Source organism: Vigna unguiculata, chromosome 4 (genome assembly GCF_004118075.2).
Source record: "Vigna unguiculata cultivar IT97K-499-35 chromosome 4, ASM411807v1, whole genome shotgun sequence".
NCBI lineage: Eukaryota > Viridiplantae > Streptophyta > Magnoliopsida > Fabales > Fabaceae > Vigna > Vigna unguiculata.
The window spans coordinates 10,652,510-10,674,113 of NC_040282.1; the positions used below are offsets into that span (position 1 = coordinate 10,652,510).

General features: G+C 44.8%; 2 protein-coding genes across 2 annotated transcripts; both read left to right on the forward strand.

The window, feature by feature from the left end:
* Nucleotides 1–10,927: 10,927 nt before the first annotated feature.
* Nucleotides 10,928–11,512, forward strand: LOC114180480. Its single transcript, XM_028066795.1, has one exon. The coding sequence runs from the start codon at nt 10,928–10,930 to the stop codon at nt 11,510–11,512; it is 585 nt and encodes a 194-aa protein (XP_027922596.1).
* Nucleotides 11,513–18,847: 7,335 nt separating this feature from the next.
* Nucleotides 18,848–20,504, forward strand: LOC114180482 (ankyrin repeat domain-containing protein 50-like). Its single transcript, XM_028066796.1, has 2 exons — nt 18,848–19,754; nt 19,831–20,504. The coding sequence occupies exons 1-2, from the start codon at nt 18,848–18,850 to the stop codon at nt 20,502–20,504; spliced, it is 1,581 nt and encodes a 526-aa protein (XP_027922597.1).
* Nucleotides 20,505–21,604: the final 1,100 nt, after the last annotated feature.

Consider the following 21,604-nt stretch of genomic DNA (forward strand, 5'->3'; position numbering starts at 1 on the left):
TAAGGGTGGGGAACTTAAATATTAAAACATTAAGGGTGTTCGACCCAGGCGCTTACTTGTGGTAAGGGTGGGGAACTTAAACGATTAACATTAAGGTGTTTCGACCCAGGCCGCTTACTTGTGGTAAGGGTGGGGAACTTAAACGAATTAACAATTAAGGTGTTTCGACCCAGGCCGCTTACTTGTGGTAAGGGTGGGGAACTTAAACGAATTAAAACGAGTTAAGGGTGTTCGACCCAGGCCGCTTACTTGTGGTAAGGGTGGGGAACTTAACGATTAAAACGAGTTAAGGGTGTTCGACCCAGGCCGCTTACTTGTGGTAAGGGTGGGGAACTTAAACGAATTAAAACATTAAGGGTGTTCGACCCAGGCCGCTTACTTGTGGTAAGGGTGGGAACTTAACGATTAAAACGAGTTAAGGGTGTTCGACCCAGGCCGCTTACTTGTGGTAAGGGTGGGGAACTTAAACGAATTAAACATAAGGGTGTTCGACCCAGGCCGCTTACTTGTGGTAAGGGTGGGGAACTTAAACGAATTAAAACAAGTTAAGGGTGTTCGACCCAGGCCGCTTACTTGTGGTAAGGTGGGGAACTTAAACGAATTAAAACATTAAGGGTGTTCGACCCAGGCCGCTTACTTGTGGTAAGGGTGGGGAACTTAAACGATTAAAACAGTTAAGGGTGTTCGACCCAGGCCGCTTACTTGTGGTAAGGGTGGGGAACTTAAACGATTAAACATTAAGGGTGTTCGACCCAGGCCGCTTACTTGTGGTAAGGGTGGGGAACTTAAACGAATTAAACATTAAGGGTGTTCGACCCAGGCCGCTTACTTGTGGTAAGGGTGGGGAACTTAAACGATTAAACAATTAAGGGTGTTCGACCCAGGCCGCTTACTTGTGGTAAGGGTGGGGAACTTAAACGAATTAAAACGAGTTAAGGGTGTTCGACCCAGGCCGCTTACTTGTGGTAAGGGTGGGGAACTTAAACGAATTAACCAACGAGTTAAGGGTGTTCGACCCAGGCCGCTTACTTGTGGTAAGGGTGGGGAACTTAAACGAATTAAAACGAGTTAAGGGTGTTCGACCCAGGCCGCTTACTTGTGGTAAGGGTGGGGAACTTAAACGAATTAAAACGAGTTAAGGGTGTTCGACCCAGGCCGCTTACTTGTGGTAAGGGTGGGGAACTTAAACGAAAAACAGTTAAGGGTGTTCGACCCAGGCCGCTTACTTGTGGTAAGGGTGGGGAACTTAAACGAATTAAAACATTAAGGGTGTTCGACCCAGGCCGCTTACTTGTGGTAAGGGTGGGGAACTTAAACGAATTAAAACGAGTTAAGGGTGTTCCCAGGCCGCTTACTTGTGGTAAGGGTGGGGAACTTAAACGAATTAAAACAGTTAAGGGTGTTCGACCCAGGCCGCTTACTTGTGGTAAGGGTGGGGAACTTAAACGAATTAAACATTAAGGGTGTTCGACCCAGGCGCTTACTTGTGGTAAGGGTGGGGAACTTAAACGAATTAACATTAAGGGTGTTCGACCCAGGCCGCTTACTTGTGGTAAGGGTGGGGAACTTAAACGAATTAAACATTAAGGGTGTTCGACCCAGGCCGCTTACTTGTGTAAGGGTGGGGAACTTAAACGAATTAAACGAGTTAAGGGTGTTCGACCCAGGCCGCTTACTTGTGGTAAGGGTGGGGAACTTAAACGAATTAAACGAGTTAAGGGTGTTCGACCCAGGCCGCTTACTTGTGGTAAGGGTGGGGAACTTAAACGAATTAAAACGAGTTAAGGGTGTTCGACCCAGGCCGCTTACTTGTGTAAGGGTGGGGAACTTAAACGAATTAAACAGTTAAGGGTGTTCGACCCAGGCCGCTTACTTGTGGTAAGGGTGGGGAACTTAAACGAATTAACATTAAGGGTGTTCGACCCAGGCCGCTTACTTGTGGTAAGGGTGGGGAACTTAAACGAATTAAAACAATAAGGGTGTTCGACCCAGGCCGCTTACTTGTGGTAAGGGTGGGGAACTTAAACGAATTAAACGAGTTAAGGGTGTTCGACCCAGGCCGCTTACTTGTGGTAAGGGTGGGGAACTTAAACGAATTAAACAGTTAAGGGTGTTCGACCCAGGCCGCTTACTTGTGGTAAGGGTGGGAACTTAAACGAATTAAACAGTTAAGGGTGTTCGACCCAGGCCGCTTACTTGTGGTAAGGGTGGGGAACTTAAACGAATTAACATTAAGGGTGTTCGACCCAGGCCGCTTACTTGTGGTAAGGGTGGGGAACTTAAACGAATTAAAAGAGTTAAGGGTGTTCGACCCAGGCCGCTTACTTGTGGTAAGGGTGGGGAACTTAAACGAATTAAAACGAGTTAAGGGTGTTCGACCCAGGCCGCTTACTTGTGGTAAGGGTGGGGAACTTAAACGAATTAAAACAGATAAGGGTGTTCGACCCAGGCCGCTTACTTGTGGTAAGGGTGGGGAACTTAAACGAATTAAAACAGTTAAGGGTGTTCGACCCAGGCCGCTTACTTGTGGTAAGGGTGGGGAACTTAAACGAATTAAAGAGTTAAGGGTGTTCGACCCAGGCCGCTTACTTGTGGTAAGGGTGGGGAACTTAAACGAAAAAAGTTAAGGGTGTTCGACCCAGGCCGCTTACTTGTGGTAAGGGTGGGAACTTAAGGATTAAAAAAATAAAGGGTGTCGACCCAGGCGCTTATTGTGGTAAGGTGGGAACTAACGATAAAAACATATAAGGGTGTGACCAGCTAACTTGTAAGGGTGGGGAACTTAAGCGATTAAAAAATAAAAGTGTTCGACCAGGCGCTACTTGTGGTTAAGTGGGGAACTAATGGATAAAAACATATAAGGGTGTTCGACCAGGTGCTTACTTTGGTAATGTGGGAACTTAACGATAAAAAAATAAAGAGTGTTCGATCAGGTGCTTACTTTGGTAAGGTGGGGAACTTAAAGCGATTAAAAAATAAAGGGTGTTCGATCGGGGCCGCTAGTTGTGGTAAGGGTGGGAACTTAAGCTATAAAAGCATATAAAGTGTTCTACCCAGTCACTTACTTGGGTAAGGGTGGGAACTTAAACGAATTAAGCATGAGATAAGGGTGTTCGACCTAGGCCACTTACTTGGGTAAGGGTGGGAACTTAAACGAATTAAGCATGAGAAAGGGTGTCGCCCAGGCCGCTTACTTGGGGTAGGTGAGGAACTTAATCGAATTAAGCAGAGATAAGGGTGTCGACCCAGGCGCTTACTGGGTAAGGGGGGGGAACTAAACGAATTAAGCATGAATAAGGTTGTTCGACCCAGGCCGCTTACTTGGGTGAGGGTGGGGAACTTAAACGAATTAAGCATAAGAACGTGGAAAAGTCGTATAGTGAGAACCCTTCTTTTTATTTATTGAATATGGGTGCCTTGTTAAAACCTCCCTGGCCAAAACCCCCTTAGGGAAAAAAGACCAGGTGAGGAAAAAGAGTACACCCAGGGTTACAAGTATTCGGCTCAGTACAGTATACATTTAACTGAAATAGAATTTGAGGTGGGACACATTCCAGGTGTTGGGTATTTCTTCCCCAGATAAGTGTTCAAGGCGATAAGCTCCTCCTCCTGCGTCTTCACGTATGTGGTATTGGCCCTCCCAATTGGCGGAGAATTTGCCATCCTTCTTTCTTACGCTGCTGGCCATTCTCCAGACTAAGTCCCCATTTACGAATGATCGTGGACATAGGTTTGCGTTATACTTTCTGGCAACTCTTCGTTTGGCAGCTAGATTGCGTATTTGGGCATTTTCTCTGAGTTCGGGTAAGAGGTCGAGATGGGTGGCCATGTTTTGGTGGTTCTGGGTTGGGTCGTATAGTTCTTGGCGCAGGAATGGTTCGTCAATTTCAACTGGTATCATGGCGTCTACACTATAGACTAGGCTGAATGGGGATTCGTTTGTTGATGATTGAGGGGTGCACCTATAAGCCCATAGCACTTCTACTAACTCTTCGGGCCATCGGCCTTTGGCGGTATCTAATCTCTTGCGTAGCTCCACGAGGATAACTTTACTTGCTGCCTCTGCTTGCCCATTGGTTTGTGGATGCTCTACGGAACTTGTGATGTGTTTGATGCCTAGACCGGTGTAGAACTTGGCTAGCTCTTGTCAATAAACTGTCGATTGTTGTCTGTGATGATGGTATGTGGAACACCATATCTGCATATGATATCCTTCCAAACAAATTGCTGAACTTGCTGGGCCGTGATGGTAGTTAGCGGCTTGGCTTCTATCCATTTGGTGAAGTAATCGACGGCTACAATTAGGAATTTTACCTGCCCTTTGCCGGGTGCAAATGGGCCTAGAATGTCCATTCCTCACTTAGCGAATGGCCATGGGGATAGTATGTGGTGTAGTTGTTCTTGTTTTTGGTGAATAAGATTGCCATGTTTCTGACATGGTTTGCACATTTTGACATAATCCTGGCAGTCTGCTTCTATTGTCGGCCAGAAGTATCCGGCTCTAAGAACCCTGGTAGCCATGGTGCGTGCACCAGAATGATAACCACAAATACCTTCGTGTAGCTCTTTAATAACGTATTGTGCTTGTTCTGCCGTGACACACTTAAGTAGGGGTTGGCCATACCCGCGTTTGTAGAGGTCATCGCCTATCATGGTGTACCTGGCGGCCTTAGCCAGCCAAGTTTTGTCCGCATCTAGAGGGGGGTTGTTGGTTTTGAGGTACTAGATATAGGAGGTGGTCCAGTTTTGGTCTTGGGAGGGGGTGACATTGTTCGCTGGGGCGTGGGTTAAATTTTGACAAGTGTGTGTGATGGAAGGCGTGGATAGTGTTTGTTGTAGTAAGGATCGGTGACAATTTTTTAACTTGGTGCTGGCCAATTTGGAGAGGATATTGGCCCTGATGTTGTCGGTTCTTGGGATATGTTCAATGCGGACTTGTTCGAAGGCGGATTGAATGACTGCTCGGACCAGATGGTAATACTGTAGAAGGATGGGGTCTTTGATCTATAACTCGTCATTTAGATGGCCTACAGTGAGCTTGGAGTCATTTTTGCACGTTAACCTCTTGACGCCTACTTCCCGGGCCAGGAAAGGCTGGCGAGGATGGCTTCGTACTCGGCTTGGTTATTTGACGTTTTGAAGACAAAGTGAAGGGATTTTTCAATGAGGATGTCGTTGGGGCCTTCTAAGACGATGTCAGTGCCGCACCTCGCGGATTTGAGGAACCATTTACATGAAACGTCCACTGGTCCTCTGTGGGTGTGTGCTGTAGGTCGTTGACGAAGTCTAAGAGACACTAGGCTTTGATGGGGCCATGGGGTTCATAGCGGATGTTGAATTCTGACAGTTCGACGGCGCATGATGACATGCGTCCGACTAGATCTGGTTTTTGTAATATCTTTTGGATTGGGTAGTCAATTTTAACGGTAATGGTGTGGTTTTGGAAATATGGGCGTAGGCGGCATGCCGCATGGACCAAAGATAGGGCCAACTTTTCTACCATCTGATATCTGGTTTCAGGATCCTGCAGCGTTCTGCTCACAAAATATACAAGATGTTGCGTGCCTTCTTTTTCCTGGACAAGTGCGGCGCTGACAGTGTAGTCGGTGGCTGTGATGTATACGAGTAGGGGTTGATGGGTGTCCGGCTTGTGGAGGATAGGTGGGGAGGTTAGGGTTGTTTTTAATTTTTGGAAAATTTGTTCACAGTCATCATTCCACGTGAACCGGGTGGATTTCTTTAGGAGTTGGACTATGGGTTGGGTTTGTTCGGCTAGTTTGGGTAGGAAGCGAGAAATGGCTGTGAGACAGCCAATGAGACGTTGGACCTCCTTAATAGTAGTGGGGCTGCGCATTTCGATGATGGCCTTGCATTTTTCAGGGTTGGCTTCTATGCCGCGCTAGGTTAACATAAAACCAAGGAATTTACCCCGCTCAACGCCGAATACACACTTGTTAGGTTGAGACGAAGGTTGTATTGGCGTAGTGCAGAGAAAACTATCGACAGGTCCTCGGCATGTTGGCGATGACTTGGAGACTTGACAACCATATCGTCGACGTATACTTCAACACAGTGTCCCATTAGGTGGCTGAAAACCTTGTCCATCAGTCGTTGGTAAGTTGCTCCGGCGTTTTTGAGACCAAAGGGCATGACCCTATAAAAGTAGTTGGCGTCGTCCGTGATGAAGGCGGTTTTGTGCATGTCGGATGAGGCCATAGGAATTTGGTTGTATCCGGAATATGCATCCAAAAAACTAAGCACCTTGTTCCCTGCCACGCCGTCCACGAGTTGATCGTTGTTGGGTAATGGGTAAGCATCACGAGGGCAAGCCTTGTTTAGGTTCGTGTAATCTACACACATCCACCATTTGCCGTTGGCTTTCTTTACCAAGACAACGTTAGAAAGTCAAGTGGTGTACTGAGCTTCTTCTATAAACCCTGCGCTTAGTAACTTGTCAGCTTCAACCTTAGCTGCTTGCCGACGTTCTTCGCCAAGCTTGCGTTTTTTCTTGGATACGTAGCGGGCTTCTTTATATATGGATAGTTTGTGGGATGCCACTTGAGGGTCCACTCCAAGGAGGTCGGCGGCTGACCAGGCGAAAAGATCGGTGTTGTTGATGAGGATGGGTGTGATGGTGGCACGCTCGTCAGAGTTTAAACCGGTGCCTAGGTTAATAGAGTGACCATTGGGAAGCTCTAGAGGGGAGGTGTCCTCAACTAGTTTAAGACGAACATCCCGGGCTACTCTGGGGTCTAGATCTTCGCCGGATAGGGTTATGCTGGAGCCGGGGGGTCGTTCGATGTGGTTGGTTTGTTGGATTGGGAGCTGTGGTCGTAGGCTGGCCATGTAGCATTCGCGTGCCAAGCGCTGGTCGCAGTGGATGGTAAGGATGTTACCGAACGGGGAAGGGAACTTCATGGCCAAGTGAGGGGTGGAAATGACGGCGCCAAGGGTATTGAGGGAAGGACGGCCCAGGAGGATGTTATAGGATGTTGGCGCGTCGACGATAAGGAAGCGAATTGGGATGGTTTTAGTCTGTGTCCCCTCCCGAAAGACGGTGTGGAGGTCGATGTAGCCACGGGTGGATACTTGTTCGCCAGAAAAGCCATAAATTGGCTCGTCATATGGGACCATGACGGTGTCAGGAAGTTGAAGTTTTTGGTAGGTGGCCCAGTAGAGGATATCAACGGAGCTACCCTAATCAACGAGGACTTTCTTAACAGCGTAGTTTTCGATTTCAACAGTGATAACCATGGGGTCATCTTGTTGATGGTCGAGGCCGTGAAAGTCGTTATCCGTGAAGGTGATAGGAGGCATATGGCGTTTGTGGTGGGAATGAGTGATATGGTTGATGGATTGGATATGACGGAGGTGTCTTTTTCTGGCGGAAGAGGTGGATTGGGCAGGGCGTTTGTCGTGACGGGAGTCATGTGGAGGACGTCTATGATCGGATCGAGTGGGCGGATATCAGGACGTGGGTTAGGCTGTGGGGTGGGGTTGGCGGTGGTGGTTGCATAGTCGTTGCAGAATTTGGTGTGGAGGGTTTGCATTTCCTCCATGCGGACATAGTCAGCTGCACGTAATTTGAGCTCGTGCATGGAGGCAGGTGGGTGGAGGTAGACGTTGTTGGCGAAGGGGCCGAGTTGTATGGTAAGTGCCATGCATTGGAGGATCATCTCCTGATTGAGGTGTGGGGTACAAAGAGTTGCCTTACTGAAGCGATCTATGAACGCTCTGAGTGGTTCGCCTTGTTGTTGTCTGATGCCCAGGAGGAAGATTGTGGTAGTTTGGTGCGGGCGACTGCCAGCAAAATGGGTGGAGAACATGTGAGAAAGGATGTCGAAACTGTCGATGGAGTAAGATGGAAGGGTTGTGAACCATTCTAGGGCAGGACCCTTGAGGGTGGTGGGGAAGGCTTTGCAAAAGACTACATCTTGGAACGTGTACAGGGCGACATGGGTGATGTAGACTTTGAGGTACTCGTCAGGGTCGGTTTCGTCAGTATAGCGGTCCAGGGTGAAAGGTTCCCACTGGGCAGGAAGAGGGGTGTTGGCGATAAAGTCAGTGAAGGGGTGACGGCGTCTAGGCTGGTGGGGAGGGAGCAAGTGGGGTGGGATGGGATGGTTGATCATAGCGGGGAAGGTAGATATAAGGTTGTGAGGGGGGATGTGGCTTATTGGGGGGTATTGCGGGTTGTATGGTGGAACATGTGTGGTGTGTAGGGTGGTGGGTATGTTATAGGGGATCTGTGTGGTAGGTGATGAGTCATTATTTTCATCCATTCCACTAGTCTTTGTGTACCCATTAGACAGTTGATTATTGCTTAATTGTTCATCATTAGAGTATTTTTCATCTAATGGGCTTTATTGGGCCACTGTTCCTAATTTGGACTAATTTCACATTATTTGGCCTAATTTTTGTTTTTAATTATTTTTAGGTATTTGGGTGAAGCAATTTTGGAGCTTGGACATTAATATTTAGTTGAAGAGACTTTCCACATCATTGCCACATCATTTCCATATCATTTCCACGTCAGCAAAGTCAATGGGTCAACATTTGAGGCCCATAGTGGCATTTTTGTAAATCTGAGAGGGTGAGTGGCAGAGTGGCAGTTTTGTAAATATAAGTGGCAGGGGTGATATGACCACGAAATTAGGTCTGCATGAGAGAGTTCAGCCGCTCCATCATCTTCAACCTCTCTTCAAAACCTCCATTTTCGTTCTCAAAGCTTCCATGGACGTCCCCCTTGCGATTTTTCACATTTTTGGGTCATTTTTACCGTTTTTATGCATATTTGACAGCACCCATTGAGGGTTTTACGTTTTGAATTCGTTTTGTTGCTTGGGCAGTTCGTTTTGTGGGTTTTATTGACTTGGAACAATACCCATTCATGGGGTTTTCGCATTTATATATGATAACACCGTTTTGCATTCCATTTAAGCTTTGAAATCTCTATTTTTGCTCTTAAATTGCGTTTTCAGATTTCATAAGTTAGGTTCTTGGTTCTGTTTTTGTGATTCCAGTTTTGAAGTTTTTAATTGCTCATTTCCATGTCTAGCTAAATTCGTGTATTTGACTCCTTTATGAAAAATGCAATGAAGCTTTGAGGGTGTGCTTGTTTTGTGAAATCTGCCATGTTTTTGTTCTGAATTCGTGGGATGCATGTGGTGAATCTGTTAATGCTTAATTTACAGAGTAATTGCATATGTTTTGGTTAAGATACGTTCATGCTTAATGTATGTAGCTTGGTTGTCACGAATTTAAGGATGTGTGCATTACTTAATTGCATAATGAAGCTAGATTGTAATTTTCGCTTAGTGAATTATTATGTAGTGGATTGATTAGCATTCTGAATCTGTCTGTCAACCCCCCCTTATGTTTTATTGTTGTGTTCATCTAGGAATTTTGCTTTGAATGAAAATATTAGTCGTTGGGAGACGACTTGGTTCACTTTCATGTACTGCATTTAATATGTTTTAATTTGGTGGGGTACGGCCTCTATCAGTAGGGAGGGTAGCGGCAGGGGTTGGGGGTGCGGTGAGCCCTAGTTGAGTAGATGGGAAGTGAGGGGGATGGGTAGAGGGAATGGGTGTTTGTTGAGTGGTGGTGAAGGTGTGAGGAGTGGGGTTGTATTCGCTTTCTTCCTCCGTGGGCTGGAAGGCTCGAGACCTTGCAACTTCAAAGGTTTCCTTGGCTTTCCCCTTGAGGTTGGGATTAGCTTCGATCCTTCGCCTCAGGCGAGAGTTCTCTTGTCGTAGTGCCTCCATCTCGTCAGCACTGCGTTTCTTCAGATTTGCGAGTTCTTGCTGCATCCTCGCTTGGCCGTCTAGGATGGCGGCCAGGTCAGGGGTGATGCCAGCAGGTCCTGAGGGACCAGCATCCGCCTGTTTGTTCACTCCAGCTTTGCTACGGGTGGAAACCATCTTCAGAGAAAAACGGGTACTAAAGGTGTTCGTCTCGTGCCCCACGGTGGGCGCCAATTGTTCCTGCAGAAGAACAAATAAGATGAGTTAAGCACAAGCGTCACCTTACCATGTAGTCCGTTATCTCCTCAGTTGGTCTCTTCTCGGTTGGTACATGTCAACTTGAACCCGGGGAGGGGTTACCTGCAGAAGAGTCTCCGAAGCTCAAGTAAGTCGAAGCTCAAGTAAGTCAAAGCTCTCAGAAGGTCAAACCAGTGATTAATGAATGCGTACCTTTAATTACTGGGGTCCACACATATTTATAGAGCATTAATGATGTCTGATTACCTCATGGGTTGGGCCTTGACTTGGGCTCTGGCTTGGGTTGTGAGTGGGCCTGGGCCCTAACCCAAGCTCTTAAGACCTATTGAACGCGAGGACTTCTATTTTTACTAAGCTTATTGGGGTGGTCGGCTTGGGCTTTAATCTTACCGGGTCTGCTAGAGTAGCCGGCCTAGACCGACTACTGACCTTGACGGTTTACGTTGGTTATATGAGGTGCAGGTTGTTCCTTTAGATATTTAGGTTAGAACTGGTGCAAGTTAGGCTGACTCGACCTAGGTTGAGTACTTGGCTGCCTTGGTATATGCACTGTTTACTTATTTGGTCGAGTTTGGCTAGGTGTGGTACACCAGTCCCCTAACCTTGTCCGATATTAGTTGTCGGTCAAGGGTGATATGTGTTGGTATGATAAGATGGCAGAACCGGCTAGGTGTGATACACAACAGATGGAGGCTGCTAGGGTGGCTGTTGAGGACGCCCACCGACAGCATATGGAGGGCATCTGCTAGCTAGAGGAGAATAGGGTGGTTGCCCCTGTACTTGGTTCTGAGCCACGACCATTAGTCAAGGAGTGGAGTCTGGAGGACTTCCTGAAACATCATCCGGTGAAATTCAACGGGAAGACTTGTCCAAATGCAGCAGACCAGTGGCTGAAGGACCTGGAGAGAATTTATGATACGAAGATGTGCCCGGTGGAGAACAGATTAGCCTTCACAATGTACATGCTTACGGGGGAGGCAAAACATTGGTGGACCAGCACAAAATCCATCATGGAGGAGAGAGAGGAGCCTGTGACGTGGGAGGCATTCAGGGGGAAATTCCTCTCCGAGTACTTCCCCGACAGTGTACGATATGCCAAGGAGGTGGAATTCCTCCAGCTCACCCAGGGAGGGAAGTCAGTAGCTGATTATGCTGAGAAGTTCAAGCATCTCAGTCGCTTCTATACACTGCCGCTTGATGAGGAGTTGAGATGCCAAAAATTTGAGAACGGCCTCAGGGGAGACATCCGCTTAATGATAACCCCTCTATCCATCAAGGACTTCGCTGCACTAGTGGAGAAAGCACGAGTAATGGAAAAGATGAAGAATGAAGTGGAAGGGCAGCGCCCACAACAACTCCAGAGGATAGGTGGACCATCTGGGTTCAAACCGAGGCACGAGGAGAGGAGGAAGCCTTATGACAGACCTCACCATCAGCCTCAGGATTCTAGGAGTTTTCCCCTCAGCAGGGTCGAGTATAGTGTTACATATGCGGAGGCCCTCATCTGAGGAGCACCTGCCCGCGCATGGAGGGCTTTCGTCGATGCAACAACTGTGGCAAGGAAGGCCACTTTGGGAAAGACTGCCCCACCCTTGCTAGGGCATCGACATGCCCTCCAGTTCAGACTCCCCACTAGCATGAGTGGAGAGACAGAGGCAACAGGCCTCAGGCGACAGATAGAGTGTACGCCATGATCGGAGTGGAGGCTACAGGTTCAGGTAACCTGGTTATGGGTTATTGTTTGATAGTTGGGATGAAATGTTGTGTGTTGTATGATTCTGGAGCGACACACTCATTTGTGTCAGATGCATGTGTGGAACGTTTGGATCTGCCGGTGTGCAAGCTGCAGTGCGAGCTTGCAGTGTCTACTCTAGCATCGGGTTTGGTCAGGACATCGTCCTTATGTGCTAGGTGTCTAGTGGAGGTGGAGGGGCGCAGGTACAAAGTGAATCTGATCTGCCTACTTCTATAAGAGTTGGAGGTGATCTTAGGGATGGATTGGCTCTCTACCAATCACATTCTTATAGACTACCGCGAGAAAAAGTTATTGTTTGCCAACTAACCTGAGTTGTTATCGTCTCACGGGGTTATGAAGGAGCTACAAGACGGTGCCCAATGTTTCATGATCTTCACACATCTTGGGGTGGAGAAAGAGGAGAGGACGTCAATTATACTGGTCATGCACGAGTTTGAGGATGTATTCCCGGATGAGGTGTCAGGGTTGCCTCCCAATAGAGAGGTGGAGTTCTCTATTGAACTGGTACCAGGAACAGGTCCGGTATCGATGGCCCCGTACCGTATGGCCTTAGTGGAGTTAGTGGAACTCAAGAAACAAATAGAGGAGTTGATGGGGAAGCAGTTTATCTAACCCAGCACTTCGCCTTAGGGAGCACCAGTACTTTTGGTGAAGAAGAAATATGAGACTTCGTGTCTGTGTGTGGACTACAGATAGTTAAACAAGATGACCATCAAGAACAAGTACCCCCTTCCGAGAATTGACAATTTGATGGATCAGCTACATGGTTCATCAGTGTTCTCAAAGATTGATTTGTTGTCGGGATACCATCAGATCTTGGTGAAGGCTGATGATGTACAGAAGACGGCCTTCAAGTCCCGGTATAGATACTACGAGTATGCGGTTATGCCTTTTGGTGTGACCAATGCTCAAGTAGTGTTCATGGACTACATGAACAGAATTTTTAAGCCCTTCTTAGGTAAGTTTGTCGTAGTCTTCGTAGACGACATTCTCGTCTACTCTAAGACTTAGGAGGAACATGCAAAACACCTGAAGTTGGTGCTTGGTGTTCTGCGGGAGAAGAAGTTGTATGCCAAGTTGTCCAAGTGTGAATTCTGGATGGATGAGGTTCAGTTTTTGGGACATGGGATATCTGCTCAGGGGATTGCAGTAGACCCAGCCAAGGTCGAGGCGGTGGTAAAGTGGAAAAGTCCCAAGTCGGCCACAAAAATCAGGAGCTTTGTGGGTTTAGCTGGCTACTATAGGAGATTCATAGAAGGATTCTCCAAGATAGTGGCACCTTTGACACAAATCACCCGAAAAGACCAACCTTTCACCTGGACGGATAAGTGTGAAGAAAGTTTCCAAGAGCTGAAACGAAGGTTGATGAGTGCTCTCATATTTATCATTCCGGATGTTGGGAAACTGTTTGAGGTGTATTGTGATGCCTCTCACTTGGGTCTTGGCTGTGTGTTAATGCAAGAGAAGAAGGCGGTGGCGTATGCTTCGAGACAACTTAAGGTGCATGAGCGTAACTACCCCACTCACGACTTGGAGTTGGCAGATATAGTATTTGCCTTGAAGATCTGGAGGCATTATCTCTATGGTGCCCAGTTTCGTGTGTTCAGCGATCATAAGAGTCTCAAGTATTTGTTTGATCAGAAGGAGCTGAACAGGAGGCAGAAGAGGTGGATAGAATTTCTGAAGGACTATGATTTTGAGCTCTTGTACCATCCGGGGAAGGCAAATGTTGTAGCAGATGCCTTGAGTAGGAAGATAGTGCACGTCGCGCATCTTATGATAAAGGAGGTGGAGCTACTAGAGCAGTTCAGGGATATGAAGCTGTAGGTGGAGTTGGGATCCGAGTCCATTAGGTGTAGTACCTTAACTATATCTAGTGATTTCTTGGATTCAGTTAGGGAGAGGCAGTTACTGGATGTCAGCTTAAACTGGGTGCGGGAACAGCTTGGGTCAGATGAAGCAAAGGATTTTGCTTTGGGTAATGATGGCATATTGTGGTTCTAGAGCAGAGTGTGTGTACTAGATGATGCTGAGGTAAAACGGTTAATCCTTGAGGAAGAGCACAAGAGTCGTCTTAGCATGCATCTTGGCATGACTAAGATGTACCAGGATCTCAAGGAAACCTTCTGGTGGCAGGGAATGAAGAAAGATGTGGGTCAACTCATATCAGCCTACTTGACATGTCAGAAGGCGAAGGTTGAGCATCAGAGACCCAGTGGGATTCTACAGCCCTTGGAGATACCAGTGTGTAAATGGGATAGCATCTCCATGGATTTTGTAACCCATTTGGCACGAACTTTTAGAGGGCACGATACCATCTGGGTCATAGTGGACCGAATGACTAAAAGTGTTCACTTCTTGGCGATGAACTTGAGAATGCCTATAGCCAAGTTGGCTCAGTTGTACATCAAGGAGATAGTGAGGCTGCATGGAGTACCTTCGAGTATAGTCTCTGACAGGGATCCACAGTTCACTTCATGGTTTTGAAAGACGCTGCAGAGTGCTATGGGTAGCAAACCCACGATGAGTTCAGCTTATCACCCTCAGATTGATGGCCAGTCTGAGAGGATGATTCAGTCACTTGAGGACTTGTTATGGACATGCATATTGGATCATCTGGGTGCTTGGGATGAAGTACTGTCTTTGATAGAGTTCACCTACAACAATAGTTTTCACACGAGCATTGGCATGGAGCCATATGAGGCTCTTTATGGTAGGAAGTGCAGGACCCCTCTATGTTGGTATCAGAATGGGGAGGCAGTGTTGGTTGGGCCAGAACTATTAGAGTAGAGCACAGAGAAAGTGAGGATGGTGAGAGATAGGATGCAGGCTTCTCAGAGTAGGCAGAAGACTTATGCAGACCGTAGGAGGAGACCTTTAGAGTTTGCGGCTAGAGATCACGTCTTCTTGAGGGTGACCCGAACCACTGGTGTGGGAAGAGCTCTCCGCTCAAAGAAGATTTCTCCTAAGTTTCTTGGCCCTTACCAGATCTCGAAGAGGATCAGACAGTGGCTTATGAGATTGCCCTACCTCCTCAATTGGCAAATCTCCACCCGGTGTTCCATGTGTCGCAGTTGAGGGAGTATGTGTTTGATCGAGCTCATGTGTTGGAAGCTGAGAATATATAGATCAGAGAGGACCTCACTGTGAAAGTAGCACTCATCGCCTTAGAGGACAGTCGAGTGGAGGAACGTAAGGGATAAATGTTCAGTCTTGTCATAGTCATCTAGGATCGGAGGACCGGTGACTCTACTTGGGAGCTGGAGGAGGATATGAGAAAATCACATCCACATCTTTTTACCTGATAAGTTTTCATTTTCAAGGTCGAAAATTTTTGTTGTTGAGAAAATGTAAGGCTCAATTTTTTCTACTCTAATATTTTAAGAGTTGGCCTTAATCTAATAGGCCTAAGGGTTGGCCCAAAGAGGAAAAGTCAGACCTAATGTGCCCTAACACTAACCACTATGCTCATTTTCATAAAACATAACTCCTTGCCTCCTTGAGCAGTTGCGTTCCTCTGCTAGGGTTTTGGATCTTATTCGTTCCCAAGTGCATTTAACCCTCTTCTGTCCACGTAAGTTGATCTCAGCCTATGCTCTTCTTCCTTCAACTTACTCTTCGTAGTTCAAACTAGAGTTCGTACTAATAAACCCGTTTAAATCTGTTCCGCTTCACTTTTACATCGCTGTAATCTCTTTCTAGAGCTGTAGTGCTCCGCTGTTCGGTGTCGAGGTCTTATTCTAGCTCATTCCAAGTAAGGGAAGCTAGAGATTCTGGTTTTTGAGTGTATTTTTGCCTACGATTGGTTCTGTTATGTATCTTTGGTGATCGTATAATGCGTGCTTTAAAAAGATTATGCTTTGTATACTGCTCTGGATGCAAACTTGGATTTTCAGGTGTTGAACAGCGAGAGGAACTGCTATTTTCGCCCAAGCGAGCTCGTCTCGCCCATGCGAGATTAGCAGAGGCTCGCCCAGGGACTTTCGCCCAAGTGCTCGCTCAAGCGAGAAACTGAATTTTTGAGCGAAAGACCATCTCGCTCAGGCGAGATGGCCTCGCCTAAGTGAGAGCTCGCGAAGCTCCTAGGATTCTATTTGTAGTCACGCCTAAGTGAGAGTCTGCAGCTTGAGCGAGGGCACTCCCCTCGCTTGAGCGAGGGCTCTTAGCTTGAGCGGGAATTGCTGCAGGCCACGTTGTTTTTCCTCCCTTGGTTGTTAATAATTGTTTATTGATTGTATTACCCTATTTTAAGTGTAAGGTTTGTGAAATGCATGAGTATATATATATATATATATATATATATATATATATATATATATATATATATATATATATATATATATATATATATATATGAGAGTGTGAATTTGATAGATGTGATTGTGTGATCTTGGCATAGGAAATGAACGTGATGGCTGGTAATCAAAATGACATGGTATTGGCATGAGATAAAATTAATTATTCATGAGTTGGGAAGAATGAGATAGTATGGATTCAACATGGAATGTGAATGAGGATGGACCACAGAGGTCGGTATGGGGTTTTAAACGCATGAATAATATTGTTTGGTTGCTTGAATATGTTTGGTATGAGGTCAGTACATAATTCCTTGAACATCCTTAGGTGGGGTTTCAGGGTCGTGCTTCAGTGGTCGAGACGTAATTCCATGGTCCCTATGAGTGGGTGTCCATGGTGGTGCCCTATCTATATAATTTTGTAAGGATTCAAGGTAAGGTTGAATCCTGACACTCTAAGGAGTCAGTTAGTCTCACTTAGAGCGGACTGTCTCTTGTGGTGAGAGTAGCAGGAGGCCTGAAATCCATTAAGGGCTAACCTTGTGGGGGGATTGAATCATTGTAACACTTGTAACACATAGCTCGGGGGTGAGCAGCTCGGGGGTGAGCAACTCGAGGGTGAGCAACTCGAGGGTGAGCAGGGTAATCCACCACAAGTGCAAGCATCCGCTGAATCCGACCAGATTATATGTATTCGGATGAGTCGAGTCAGAGTCTAGTGTATTGCTTGAGAAAGTCATAACATGTTGGATGATTTATAAATACTGCTTAGATTGGGTGATAGTATGTGATTGCATGATAAATTGTTTTCTACTCTAGCTTACTCTACTATTTGTTGTTGTATGTTCTGTGGTGTGGTCTTTTCTTCTGCAATGATCATCAACTTGTTGATGTGAGCAGAGGTGAGAACTCCCCGTAATCATCAGGGTGATGGAGGTTCCGTTGCATAGTATGCTTGGACTGGATCTAAATCTTTTTGGGCTTTCTTTCTAGGCTATGGCCCATGTACTAGTTTGCTCTTTAATTTCCTTTTTGGCTCCTGTTAAATGTTGTAACTGGTTTAGTTTTGGCATCATGGTGTGCCTTGGATATTTGTAAGGAGTTATGTTTTAATCTCTAGGACTACACTGTTATACTATCTGTGTGTAACGCTTCCTTTAATTATGTTTATTGATTAAATGGGACTTTACATACAATATTAATGTTAATAGTAACATTTTTAATTGATGAAGCTATAGTATATATGTAATAAATGTTATTAAGGAAATGTTACTATAACTATTAAATGACGTAGGTGGAACCAATCAAAGCTACATGGAAAGGGATTAGGACGTCTGGTGTTTGTTTTCTTTTGTAAAATAGATTCTGAGCATTCCTCTAAAGAAGGGAGTGTGTATGCGTGGGAGGAAGAGAGTTGGCAGATAGGATATTCTTCTTCTGAGTGGTGAGTAGAGAGTTTCTTTTTTTGGAATCTTGTTCGAGAGTTGGAAGGAGAGTGTCCATTGTAGAAGGTTCAGTGTAGTTGCAGCATGAGTGTGTCTTCCAAGAGTGCAGATTAGAAGTGCCTTAGAACTGTGGTGCTGAGGGATATTCTAAGACTTCTGCTGAGTACAAAGTGACCTACAGAAGGCCTTAATGTAAATTTATGTACATTCTTTCACACTCAATGCAATGTATACTTCTCTTTTCTGATTCCAATTTTATTTTTCATCGTTCTTTTACGTTCTTTCATTGTTGTTTTTAATGTATACTTCTCTTTGGGTTTACATTGTTGTAGGTAGTTACCATGCTATATTCATCCGTTCTGCTCAAGTGCTAAATTAAGAATTGAAAATTTAATTTGTTTGGGTAATTGAATGAGAATTTGTAACTGTTAAGTTTCTGAAATGGAAGTTGCAAGACCCCCAAAGTGGGCCTGTTTGATTCCAGATGTCTTCTTTAGCCAAATTGAGATTCAATTAACCAAATAAATTGAGTAATCAGTCTTGGGTTTTGTGGGCTTTGTTGTGCTAATTGATCTTTTCTGCATTTTATTGTCACTGGTTTTTAATTCTGAATGTGTTTCTTTTAAATTTTTGCCTTTACACAATTTTGGTTTTGTTGCTTAGTGAGTAGGATAAATATGTTTTCTTAGTGATTTTAAATTCTTTGGAATCTTGTCCATATCCAATTGATTCTGCATCTGCACCATATTCTGATTTTAAGTTTCTTGCCTACATGCATTTTAATTCTCCAGTTTTATGCATATTAGTGGACACCCAATTGAAGAATCTAAGTCCTGCACATTTTCTGGATTGATTAGGTGTGAACCAGTGTCTTTCATGATGCATGGAGTAGATTTCTATCATCTGCATATAGTTTTAGACTGTAACTTCAGTTTCAATATTGCATTAATCTAGAATATAAATACTCAATTTAAAAAATTATCTTTAAAACATAAACTTAACTTCAGGATATTGAAAATACTATAAAATGTAAGTTGTGGTCATTGATGGAGTTCAAACCGACCAACTTATAATGTAAAATAAGGGAGGAACACTTGTATATGTAGATTTATGATCCTTTACCATGTTCAATAACTATATGTTTTGCGAGTGACATAGAGTCCAAACACCGAATAGAACAAGTCTCCATTGTTGTTTCCACCACCACTTGGCATACTCTAATTCAGCCGGCCCCTCCTACACACTTTCTCTCCATAAATTAAAAACCTACCACTAAACCTTCACTTTCATTTAATTCCTCTTGCTTATGGTTTTCCTTCCTCACCAAACCACCCCAAAGAAAACAACATGGACAGGCTCATAAAGTTAGAGCCTTCAAACACAATCCTAATCAGAGTAGAACCAGGGCAAAAGTGCCATGGCAAAATCACCTTACACAACGTCATGCACACAATGCCAGTGGCCTTCAGGCTTCAACCCCTCATCAAAACCCGTTACGTAGTGAAGCCCTACTCAGGTATCATCTCCCCCTTAGCCACGCTCACCGTAGAAATCATCTATCATACACCCTCCACCACCACCACCACAATCCTCCACCACTCCAACGACTCCTTCCTCCTACACAGCGTCTTGGTCCCCGGAGCCGCCATCAGGGAACCCTCGTCCATGTTCGACGCCGTTCCCTCCGACTGGTTCAAGAAAAAACAAGTCTTCACCGACAGCGGCATAAGGGTCATGTTTTTAGGGTCACACATTCTGTCCCAGTTGGTCTCGCTCGGGGAAAACGATGAGGTGAGGGAAGCTCTGGAGAGAAGCGACCCTTCCTGGAGAATCGTCGACAGCACCGACCCACGTGGCCAGACGTTGCTCCACTTGGCGATCGCGCAGGGAAGACCTGACCTCGTTCAACTGCTTCTGGAGTTCGAGGCCGATACCGAGGCAACGAACCGTTCTGGGTTGACCCCACTTGAGGCTGCAGCGTCGTGCAACGAAACATTGATCGTGGAGCTTCTTCTGGCCCGCAGGGCCATAACGGAGCGAGCCGAAATGGCGGCGTTTGGGCCGATTCATCACGCGGCTGGAGGAGGACACGTGGAGGTCCTGAGACTGCTCTTGCTCAAAGGCGCCAAAGTGGACTCGCTCACGAAAGACGGCAACACTGCTTTGCACGTTGCAGTTGAGGAGCGTAGAAGAGACTGTGTTAGACTTCTTCTAGCCAACGGTGCCAGAACTGATCTTAAGAACGCAAGAGAAGGTAATTAATTAATGTCGATCATTGATTATAGATATTATAATTTCTAATGATTATTATGTGTAACATAACATAACAGGTGACACCCCTTTGCACATGGCAGCAGCAGCAGGAGACGAGAGCATGGTCAAGCTCCTGCTACAGAGGGGCAACAATGCCGACAAGGATGTCCGAAACGCGCAAGGAAAAACCGCCTACGACGTGGCGGTGGAGAACGGCCACGAGCGCCTCTACGACGCCCTGAGCCTGGGCGACAAGCTGTGCACGGCGGCGAAGAAAGGCGAAGTGAGAACCATCCAGAAGCTTCTGGAGAAGGGCGCGGACCTTAACGGGAGGGACCAGCATGGTTGGAGCGCGCTGCACCGAGCGTCGTTCAAAGGGCGAATCGACGTGGTGAAGGTTCTGGTGGAGAGTGGGGTGGAGGTGGACGCGAAGGACGAGGAAGGGTACACGGCACTGCACTGTGCGGCGGAGGCGGGGCACGCAGACGTGACGGAGTTTTTGGTGAAGAAAGGTGCGGACGTTGAGGCGAGGACTAGGAAGGGTGTGAGCGCGTTGCAGATAACAGAGTCGTTGAACTACGTTGGGATCACGAGGGTTCTTGTTAACGGTGGGGCTAGTAGGGAAAATTCTGATAGAGTCGCTGCGTTTAAGAGTAGTAAGATAATGGAAGGTGGGGGTGTTGTGAAGAAGAGGAGGGGTTTGAATAATGGTGCTGCTTTTGGTCGTTCATTGGCTCTGGCTGTGCTATAATGACAGAGATGATGATTCACTAATGGTGCTTGCTTGCTAGTAATTTGGTACACTAGAATCAGAAGAAATTGATTCTAAATTACTTCATGATTTGTTTTTCAACGCACATTAGTTTGGAATTCTGTATCTTGTTAACTCCACGTATTTGCCTCAACTTCTAAAGTATACTTTGAGTTTTTTTCTTTTTTTAAAAAAAATGTATGAATTTGATCCTTAGTTGTGCATTAAATCAGATCAAATTCTTTATTACTTATCTAATCTATGAAAAAATGATAATGAATGTGTTTATTTCAATCATGCAAATAGGATTTTTTACGGCTTTATGATTGATGAAAAATAATTTTTTGACTATTAAATCTTGATAACTTTCTTTTATAATTTTAGGTATCATCTTTTAAGTGATTTTTTATTTTTTATTTTTATTTTTTTAATATTCAAAAACCACTTAAAAGATAATACATTATGTTGTAAGATAAAATTATCAAAATTTAATAATCAAAATATCATTGTTTTTATCATATATAACCATGTGTGTTTTTCCTCTCATCTTGACAATCAACGCTTAAGAAAAGTATTAAATATTAATTAATTTTAGAAAAAAATAATTAATTATTGTCTGATTTAAATATCTATTTATAAATTATAAATTATTAGTATTATAAATAAAAGATTGTAATTAATTTATAAATTAGAGTCTAAATTAATCTTTAATATTAATTATCAAAATTTTAATTATTAATTCTAAATTACTTCATGATTTATTTTTTAATAAAAAGTTTAAGACAGTTTTAAATTCATTATTTACTTTTTTTTAATACGTCACGTGTATAAAATGAGTGTTGCATCAATTCACTTTTAAGTCATCATATTATAATTTGTAATGACAAAATCTATAACATTTTTCAAAACTGCCAAAACTGCCACACTCGTAGCAATATACAAAAATCCGACACCACTTATACAATTTTTTGTAATTGAAACTTCTTCTTTCTGTGAATATTTCGTATTTTTATATTATTTTCTTAAGAATCTTAAATTTTATTTTTGTTAAACGTCACCTTAGTGTTATTATGTGTTCTACATTTCTAAACTGGTATTCT

What these genes read in the sequence shown, in the direction of transcription:
- LOC114180480 (XM_028066795.1), top strand. Translation starts at nt 10,928, where the DNA reads ATGTGCCCGGTGGAGAACAGATTAGCCTTCACAATGTACATGCTTACG.
- LOC114180482 (XM_028066796.1), top strand. Translation starts at nt 18,848, where the DNA reads ATGGACAGGCTCATAAAGTTAGAGCCTTCAAACACAATCCTAATCAGA. An exon ending in TCTTAAGAACGCAAGAGAAG is followed by an intron (nt 19,755 to 19,830) that starts GTAATTAATTAA and finishes ATAACATAACAG; the next exon opens with GTGACACCCCTTTGCACATG.